This window comes from Phyllopteryx taeniolatus, chromosome 1, assembly GCF_024500385.1.
Source record: "Phyllopteryx taeniolatus isolate TA_2022b chromosome 1, UOR_Ptae_1.2, whole genome shotgun sequence".
In the NCBI taxonomy this organism is placed as follows: Eukaryota; Metazoa; Chordata; class Actinopteri; order Syngnathiformes; family Syngnathidae; genus Phyllopteryx; species Phyllopteryx taeniolatus.
This window is the reverse complement of record NC_084502.1, coordinates 20,062,512-20,072,392: the sequence shown is the minus strand read 5'-3', so window position 1 is coordinate 20,072,392 and position 9,881 is coordinate 20,062,512. Positions and strand designations below refer to the sequence as shown.

The 9,881-nt window shown below is 42.9% G+C and overlaps 1 protein-coding gene across 2 annotated transcripts; it reads right to left on the bottom strand.

The window, feature by feature from the left end:
• On the bottom strand, positions 1-8,479 carry rpgrb (retinitis pigmentosa GTPase regulator b). 2 transcript variants are annotated; one of them, XM_061779475.1, is made up of 14 exons: positions 8,358-8,479; positions 7,898-8,023; positions 7,682-7,774; positions 7,533-7,595; positions 7,310-7,468; positions 6,736-6,885; positions 5,873-6,031; positions 5,645-5,800; positions 4,626-4,750; positions 4,380-4,556; positions 4,134-4,305; positions 3,827-3,921; positions 3,679-3,738; positions 1-1,762 (listed from the first exon to the last, which is right to left on the bottom strand). In XM_061779475.1, the coding sequence occupies exons 1-14, from the start codon at positions 8,386-8,388 to the stop codon at positions 86-88; spliced, it is 3,243 nt and encodes a 1,080-aa protein (XP_061635459.1). In that variant the 5' UTR covers positions 8,389-8,479; the 3' UTR covers positions 1-85. The 2 variants fall into 2 exon arrangements, with proteins under 2 accessions (XP_061635459.1, XP_061635464.1); XM_061779480.1 differs by having other exon boundaries at positions 1-1,759.
• Between the last annotated feature and the right edge of the window lie 1,402 nt (positions 8,480-9,881).

The following is a 9,881-nucleotide window of genomic DNA, read 5'->3' as shown; positions in this document are numbered from 1 at the left end:
TTTCATACAACAATAAAAGACCATTTATTTAAAAAAATGCAGATTCAAATCAAATACAGTACAACCACAGGAGAACATGTTGGGGTTATTTCAGGTTGAGGTACTGAGGTAGAACATCATCCCAGAACTCTTCTGACTCTCCAGCTGCATGACCTTTGACTCCTGACCTGGGTGTTCTCTGAGTTTTAGCACTTTTCTTATTGACCTCTTCCTCCTCCTCCTCTTCTTCTTCTTCTTCTTCATCCTCACTTTCTTGCTCATCCTCTTCACTCTCCTCTTCTTCTTCATCCTCACTTTCTAGCTCTTCCTCTTCACTCGCTTCTTCCTCCTCCTCATCTTCATTCAATTCTTCCTCTTCATCATCCTCTTCCTCACTCTCTTCCTGATCACTCTCATCCTCCTCTTCTCCACTCTCTTCTTCATTTTCCTCCTCATCCTCCTCCTCCTCTTTTTCAGCCTCCTCCTCCTCTTCCTCCTCATCTTCTTCCATTTCATTTTCTGCTTCCTCACTACTTTCCCCCTCTTCCTCTTGCATGTTATCATCACTTCCCTTCGAAGACACAGAATCCTCTTCCTCACCCTCCTCTTCTTCCTCACTTCTATCATCCTCCTTTTCTTCTTCCTCACCTTCTGATTCATGACCTGACTCTGATTCATGACCTGACTCTTCCTCCTCTTCCTCAGTCTCTTCTTCAACAACCCTGTCTTTGCTCTCTTTCTCTTCATCCTGACTTTCCCTTTGAGCGGTCTGAGTTTTCTCATCTTCTTCCTCCTCCTCCTCCTCCTCCTCCTCCTCGTCTTCCTCTAGAGCACTTTCGCCTTCTTCCTCCTCATCAGTTCCTGACTTGTTTTCTGGCTTAAGAGTGTCACTGTCCTCTTCTGAAGTGACTTTCTCAGAGGTCTGAGTTGCTTCCTTCTCTTCCTCACTTGCATTTGTTACCTTCCAAACCCGGTCTTCCTCTTCCTCCCCTGTTTCTGCACTTGTCTGTCCATCCTGGTCATCCTCCTCTTTGTCCTTTGTGACTGAGTCTATAATGCTTTGTCTTCCTCTTTTTATTGAAGGACTGCTGCTGACACTCAGTGCAGATTGATTGTTGTGAGATGGAGTCGCTCTGTCCCCTCTGTCTGTGTCATGGTGGCTGCTGTCAGATGGCGCGGGCAAGCTGAAGGCCGCCACCTCCTGGAGCAAGGAAGCAGCTCCAGCAAGCAGGTGCAAAGATGGGGCTGCTTCTTCATTTGTTGACTTTTGGTCTTTTTTGTTTCTATCCTTTTTTGATGTCTTAGGATCTTTGGAGCAGATTTTCTCAGACTCAGTTTTTCCCTTAGGGCGCTGTTGTGGGCACACTTCACGTGCATCACTTAAACTGAAGTCTGACGACTGCCTTGTGACGAGTGCTGGTTTTCCTGTACACCGTTTTGAACCTGTTTTATGATCTGATTCCAGTTTCTTCCCACCATCTATCTTCAGACCTCTGGATGCCGATGGCTGAAGCTGCCGTCTGACTGTTGCTTTCTTGACGTCTCCTGAACCCTCCCGAGGCTCCTTAGAAGCTGTGATACGATTCTCCTTGTTCTGCTTGGTCATCTTCTGAGAGGGAACACTGGAGCTCATGAGCTTGGTGGGTGCTGCTTTGCGAGCAGCCAGAACCTCACAGTTATGTGATAGGGACGTTGCAGAGAAACCGGGCCGCTCTGAGAGCTTTCTCTCTTTTAATGGTTTCTCTTTCAGACTTGTTAAGGTCTTACCATGTTTACCCTTCTTCTATTCCAGGAACCAGAGAGCAAGAAGATAGAGAAGAGGCATGCATTAGCAAGGGAAGAAATGCAGCAAAGGATAAAAATCATACAAGATCAAGTCATAAAACCTGAAGATAAAGATTACAGGGTGGGAGTCAGCAGTTTTCTTGGAGCTGACACTTGTTAGCATGGCACTATAAATCACTACGAAAGAGAAATTTTCAGTAGAATATCCAATGGGAAAACATATTTTGGATGCAAGCTAAGGTACAGTGCTGTGAAAAAATCTTTGCCCCCTTCTCAAATGCTTATTTTTTTGCATAGTTTATTCACTTGAAGATAATCAAACAAATGGAAATATCAGACAGTGTTGTTTTTGGCAGCCTTTTTAATTTTTCGTCTTAGTTTTAGTCTCTTGGACGAAAATACTGATTAGTCTTAGTCACATTGTAGTCCAGTTTTAGTCAATGAAAATTCTAAAAGATTTTAGTGTAGTTTTAGTCACACTTTTAACGTCCGTCCATCCATTTTCCATACTGCTTTTCCTCACTGGGGTCGCGGGCGTGATGGAGCCTATCCCAGCTGAGTCTGTGAGAGAGGTACACCCTGAACTGGTCGCCAGCCAATCGCAGCGCACATACAAACAAACAACCATTTGCGCTCACATTCACACTTCCGGACAATTTAGAGTCCCCAAATAACCTACCATGCATGTTTTTGGGATGTGGGAGGAAACCGGAGTGCCTGGAGAAAACCCACGCAGGCACGGGGAGAACATGCAAACGCCACACAGTCGGGGCCGGGATTTGAACCCCGGTCCTCAGAACCTTGAGGCAGACGCTCTAACCAGTCGACCACCATGCCGCCTAGATTTTCATAATTAATAATATAATAATTTATACTGAATAATAATTCATAATGAATTTCATAATTTTGACAAAATACTACTATCGTGTTAAGAAAATAGAATGGCCTTATCTATCAAACAAGCAAAACAAAAGCACGTTTTGATGGCTTATTAACCAATAGCTAAAATTATAATGTACGGTATCTGTAGTGTTCAATTTGTTGTTGTTTTTTGTGGGGTGAATAGCAACAAGTCTAAAATGCAGGTGTTACAGAAAAATTATATTTAATAATACGTAAGTGGAAAGCCAATCATACCACTATAGATTTGCCTCAATCAGGTGCTCCTTGCAAGATTTCTGACAAAGGAGTGCAAAGAATAATCAGAAGAGTTGTCCAAAAGCCAAGAACCACCTGAACACTGACCTTAACTGAGGCAAGGGAGGCCTGCAGTTCTTTAGATGTTGTCCTGGGCTCCTTTGTGACCTCCTGGATGAGTCATCGCTGTGCTCTTGGGGTAATTTTTGTAGGGCAGCCACTCCTCGGTAGGTTCACCACTGTTCCATGTTTTCTCCATTTGAGGATACTGGCTATCACTGTGGTTCACTGGAATCCTAAAGCTTTATAAATGGCTTTATAACCCTTTCCAGACTGATAGATTTCAATTACTTTATTTATTTTCTGCTTTACTTTCTTCAGATCGTAGCATTTTGTTGCAGCTTTTTGAGATCTTTTGGCTCCCTTCATTTTGTCAGATAGGTTCTATTTAAGTGATTTCTTGATTGGACGGGTCTGGAGGTAATCAGGCTTGAGTGTAGTAGTAAAAATTAAGTCAGCTTTCCAAAAAGTGTGTTTAGCTATAGTTAATTCATGATTTAATAAGAGGGCAATTACCTTTTCACACAGGGACATATAACTTTGAATAGGTTTTTCCCTTAATAAATAAAATCACCATTGAAAAACTGTATTTACTTGGATTATCTTTTTTTTTTAGAAAAAAAATAAAATAAATAAAATAAGAATTTGAGAGGGGGTGTATACTTTTTCACAGCACTGTATGAAGATCTCAAATGGTAATCAAAAAAAGTGACTCACCTTGTGAACTGGAGAAAGTGTAAATGTTTTATCACCAGGGTCCATCTTCATCACATGTGTCTATTTGCCAGAAAACATGAGAGGAGAGATGAGCAGACACATCACTGTTGTCCACTTGGTCGCACCATTTAGCTGGTAGCTCTCTCACCATGTTGAGGAAATCTGTGGTTTCTCCCAAACCTTTCACGCTGTCTGTGTCACTCAGACTCTCCACCACGTCATCAGCCTGGTCCCGAGACGGTTCTAAACACATATGGCACAATGTGACAAACACCCATCAGTCAGTAAAATCTTCTGAAAACTGGAAATCTTCAGTTAGGATGCCATGACAAGCAACATGATGCATGTGGACCAGCACAGATGAAAATGTACACATTCTGTCACATCTTTTACTATATCTGGGTGTTTGCTGGTCAATGAACTAGAGGATAAGAAGATAGAGGTGAGGTAGCTACCCTTGTTGCCATGTCGATGAGCGCTATGGAGCACCTTTCTGTGGGCCAGCTCTGATGAAGACAGGCTGGGCAGGGTGCTGTGGCTGGAGACAGGAAGTGGTGGCTGGAGATAGCCTGATGTCATGGTGGGTAATGTACAGGATATGTTGCCAAACTGCTCCGGTGACTGTTCCTTTGGCGGTAAAGTTGAGAAAGCATGTCCAAAAACATATTTAGTAGAAAGACATGTGCATGTTTCAAACCCACCCTCTCCCTGCGGCGAACACGGGCCGGGTTGCAGGTGTCGCCCATGTCCCCCAGTAGCTCCACATATGGCCTCTCCAGGTAATCTTCAGAGACGTCATTCTCCTCCAGCAACACTGCCCCGCAGCTCGCATCCCTGGGTCGCGCCAGCACGACCATGTGACAACCGCCACAAACTACCTGCCAGCGGTCTTGTCAAAAAAGCTTTGCAATGGCAACACGTGCGTCATTTAATAGGAAAACACATACTTCTTGGACCTGACACTTGATGAAGCGTGGACACAGAGTTGGCTTGAACTGGTTTGTGAAGTTTTCTTCTCCCAGACCAAGTTTGCCATGTCTGCCGTCACCAAAGGTGTAAAGCAGGCCGCTGTCTAAAAACAGAAAAGAGCAATACCTTCTATTTTAAAAGCCAAACTGGTAGTAGGACCACCCGTAGCAAACCTAGTGGTAATTGTAAAATTGCCCAAGTGAGCTCTCCCTGCGGCAGTCAGCTTTTGCGACACAATACTCTCAAATGTGGAATGCATTACCAATGTGTATGAAATAAACAGACACAAAGACTATAACAAATACAAGTGGCTTAAACAAAATCAGAGATCTGAGCACTTAATTACTCCAGGTTTTGATGTTATTTTATGTAACTATGATGTAAGATTTTATTGTTTAGTCTTTTAATTTATCAAGTGTAATTGTCTTTATGCAATTTCTATGCAAACGTGATATCGATACTTGACCTTTCATTTTCTAAAAGCCTAACTGGGGACAGCAGATGGAAACTAGCAAAAGTTATAATCTCTATACAATGAAAAATCTGTAACTTTTACCTTGTTTGTAACAGGCTGTAATTTTGCACTGTCGCTATCAAATAAACTCACCAATAAATACATTTTATATAGCACCTTTAAAAACACACATTGACAAAGTGCTTTGACAAAAGCATGTCTAAAACAAAATGAGAAACAGTCACAAGTATAAATAAACAACAGACATAGACAGCAGCTGTCATATAAAACCAATTGAAATGCAAGAACCCCACAACAGGAAGTTGTGACCAGGAGAGTTGGTTGTGGGATGATAAAGTTAAAATAATATTAATAATAATAATAATAATAAAATAAAATAATTTTAAAAAAGAAGTAAATTAAGTGTGTTTCTGTGTGTGTCAGTCTGTAAAAGTGAGTTGTAAAAAAAGTGATTTAAAAGATGTCCCCAATTATACGTTAACTAACGATATGAGATGAAAAAAGAGCAAAGCTTTCAGACACCTGTGATGACCGCTGAGTGGTTCTCGCCGCATGTCACCTGGCGCACTCGACCCTTCTTGAAGTGCTCTATCTGGTGCGGCAGCCGAGACTCAAATATGAATGTCCCATGTCCCAACTGACCGAACTGACCCAGCCCGAAGGCGTAAACACCATTCTCTAAAAGACAGAGGAAGACTGGTGCTGCCAAAAAGTCGACTAAGCATAATTCTTAAAGAGTTTTTTTCTTACCTGTAATGGCCAGAGTGTGCCCCCCACCACAGGCCACCTGGGTGACCGGCTCAGACATGCTCTTCACGAGCTGAGGGACTCGATGACGAGCCAGCTGGTCTGTTCCCAAACCCAGTTTACCACTGTCACGTTCTCCAAACGTGTACAGAGCTCCGTCCGCTAGCGGTCACAAAAATTTATTTCACAAGAAAATGGGTGAAAAAACGTGAGGCCTGATTTACTAAAATCGCAAAAAGCAGGCGCTAAATTCCATGCTCACCCACAAACAGATCGCACATGCATTTGTCAACAGTTGTAAAAGTAGTGGAGACCGCAGTATTTAAAAGAGGGTTTTGTGTTTTAGGTAGCTCTAATGGTTTTAACCATGGAAAATTTGGGAGAGCATCACAAGCGTGAAGTTTCAAATGAAGGACGTGTTCGTGGAAGACGCAAACAAACACTACTGAGTTACAGAAAAAGAAATCTATTTTTCTGATAATTTTAGGGAAGACAGCAACCGCACAATAGCCATGTTTTGTTTGAGTTAACTGGGAATTGGATGCATCGGCAGGTCCTGTGTAACATTACATTTAAAACTTGGGATAGTACACCTGAAAAACTGCTCTTGGAGAGGCCAGCACCAATTGCCACAGAGTGTTAAAATGACCAATGCAGACTCCCAGAACATGCTAAATTAACTGCGCTGCAATTTTGCCAGTTTGGCAGCCACAATCCTGGCTGTACCCAGTTCATATATCAGCTTCCAAACATCTGTTTGTGTAAGCAATCAAGTTTGCATCTGATTTTGTATGCACAAACCTTTAGTAAATCAGGGCCATGGTGTCTACTTTAAATGCTGACAGTTTTCAGCTATTCCAGCTAACCTGTAACATAGGCAGAGTGGTAGTACCCACAGGACACCCAGGCGATGGGCTGTCCCGCGCTGACCTCCTGTGGCGAGCAGGCGTGGCTCTCCTTCCCCAAGCCGACTTGACCTTCAGAGTTGTCCCCCCACATGAACAGCTCACCACTTTCTGAAACCAGGAGATGGAAAAAGGAACAGCAACCACTGTTCACATTTATCTGCGCATAATTAATTGGTGGTGGTGAGGCCGGGGAACAGTTGTGTGGGGAGCGGACTAGTATTATCATGCGACTATTATATTACTGTTGTTGATACAGCTGTTGGTGTGCCCATTTTCTCTTGTCACTCAACCCCTTTATCCTGTTTTCTCTCTCTATCTACCCTCTGCCCTTCTATTCTGTCTCTCTGTGGGGTTTAAAGTTTTTTTTAAATGTATGAGGGGTCTGCTTCTTAACCTGCTCAATGTGTGACGTGCATTGAGATAACATCTGTTGTGAATTGGCGCTGTAGAAATAAAATTGACTTGAGTCCCATGAGTCATTTCAGCTGTAGCTGCCATAAACAGCTGACATGCGTGACATCAAGTCTCTCACCAGTGAGGGCAGCTGACGTGTTTGAACCAGCAGCAAGCATTCTGATTGGCCCGCAGGAGTCAAAGAACTCCAGTCTCTGGAAGGAAGTCCTCTCATCGCAGTCGCCGAGGCCCAGTTGACCCTCGCTGTTGCCGCCGGTGGCGTACACATGCCCCTGAGCTTGGGTGGAAAGAAAGATGGGAAGAGAGGCAAGAATGCTTTAACGAGATCTTGTGATGCTGACCTGTACAGATGAGTGAATGGGTTCTTCCACAGGCCACGAGCTGTACATTCTGCATCTTCAGGGCTTGAAACAAACAAACACGCATGAAGTGCAGAAATTAGTGCACATTCATCAGTATGTTCATCATAAATGCTTGATTAAAGGCAGACCTCTGACACAAGTGGGCTTGTTGACGGCCACTTTGGACCCCAGGCCGAGCTGGCCCCAGTTGTTGCTGCCAAACATAAAGAGTTTCCCATTTTCTGTGAAGCCAAAATAAACAGGTAGTGTGACTCTACGGCTTTTTAACTAGTAAACAACAAATCGAAGACAAGAGTTAAAGATGCTGAAGCTATGGCTCATACTAAGCACATGTGAGCAAGTACCTGTTATTAAGGCGGTATGTTCATCCCCACAGGCTATTTTTCGAGGAATATCATTTTTAAGCCAAAATTTACTGGGAAGGTTGTCAGCAAATTTACTCTTCCCGAATGTGAAAACTGCTCCGGATTCTGCAAGAATAGAGGAAGATGTTTTTTTTTTCTTTTGCATGAATTATTTACCAATCACATTATATATAAACAATCATATTTATACGATTTTTTTTTCTTAATCGTATTAAAAAGGAAAATGATTGTGCAAAACGGTGCATGGTATTGTATCAGATGAACATTAAATGTGCGAGTTATTTGCCGGTATTTAAATGCAATTCGTTTTTATTTTGACGTTGCTTTGAAACTAACACACTGTACTGTATACCATTGGCCACTGTAACGACGACAGGGTACAGCTAACCGTAATTTGACTCCAACACGCGTGAAAAGGTGCAAGAAGCGTTTCATTTACCAGGCATCTCATCCACATCCTCCCCTGCCATCTCTGCGGCACTTTAATCGGCTTTGCTCCGCGTCCTGGGGGTGTTTGCGTCCCTCCTGTTTGTGACCTGCTAACCCGGAAGTAAACACAATATCGCCTTGGCTACAGTCACGTGATTTTTAAAGGGACAGTTCGCTTTTTACCCTCCGTGCAGTCCCTGCGAGTTTTTGTGAGATTGACGTTTCGTGCACTTTAAATCAAGTTTGGTCAGACAGTGACGCAAATCAAAGTTCGTTATCGCTACGTCAGTGAAGTTCATTGGAGGATGACATAACTAATAATTTTCCAAAGGTGTGAGATGTGAGACATTGGAACAGTTTTCGAGGGCAATGCAAACATGCTGAGCTCAGTTATGCTCCAAATGAATTTAATGTAATTGTTGTAATTCATGCATTTAGACTAGTGAATTAGTGAATTGTATTGTGTTAAAGGCTACATTTTGACTCAAGGCAACTATTTGTTGACTTGTGCCTGGATTATTTGAAATTTCATGGGAGGGGTAAAAAGTTATGTTTTCCTCCAATTCTGGAATGGCCCTGTATGTTGTTATAACTTGGAAATAAAAATATTCAACAAAATACACATGTAGAATTTCCCCTTGAGCTATTGTAATCAGGTCACTGATGGTGAAGTGGTACGCCTGATTTTGGTGTAGGCAGCGTGCTTGTTATTCAGTAACAGTGTGAATGTCAGTGCGAATGGTTGCCCGTGTCTATACGTGCCCTGCGACTGACTAGCGACCAGTTCAGGGTGTAGTCCACCTTTCGGCCAGTCAACTGGAATTGGCTCCATTGTCCCATGACCCTGAACAGGGTAAAATGTATTGCGAATGGATGGATTGATGGGATTATAATCAGTATAATCCGTTCCATCTTCTTCCATTTAGACGCGGTACAGGAAACCCAGACTTCTCTCATAAATCAAAATAATTACAAATATTACCATTATATTACCATTTAAATACATTCACCAAAAAAAACGTTTACAGTGTGTATCCATTTTTCTATATTTTTTTAAATTGTGCGTACATTTTGAGCACAAACTGCTACCTCATATTAGCCGTTCCGAGTTGGGACTCCGTTTCACATTTCGGAGGTCATGGGTTCAAATCCGAATTCCGGCCTGGAGTTTGCATGTTCTTCCTGTGCCTGTGTGGTGTTTCTCCAGGTACTCCAGTTTCTCCCACATTCCAAAAACATGCATGTTAGGTTAGTTGTCCATAGTTGTGGACGTGAGTGTGACTACATGTGCCCTGCGATTGGCTGGCGAGGGGCGACCAGTTCAGGGTGTGACTCGCCTCTTGCCCAAAGTTATCTGAGATAGGCTCCAGCACATCCACGACCCTAGTGAGGATAAACGTTACAGAGAATGGACGAATCGATAGTTGGGACTCCCGAATGATTATCAGGGCAAATCTTCCTAACTCTCCTCCCTGCACCGTGCACGAAGAATGTTGTGAACATGAGGACCACTGTTGCCATTGTCACTTTTTTT

Excerpts from the sequence above, each read along its gene's own strand:
- rpgrb (XM_061779475.1), bottom strand. The coding sequence starts at position 8,388 with ATGGCAGGGGAGGATGTGGATGAGATGCCTG. Across the intron at positions 7,596-7,681 it reads CAAGCCCACTTGTGTCAGAG|CCCTGAAGATGCAGAATGTA; the intron begins GTCTGCCTTTAA and ends GTTTGTTTCAAG. Across the intron at positions 1,763-3,678 it reads CACTTTCTCCAGTTCACAAG|AAGAAGGGTAAACATGGTAA; the intron begins GTGAGTCACTTT and ends TTCCTGGAATAG.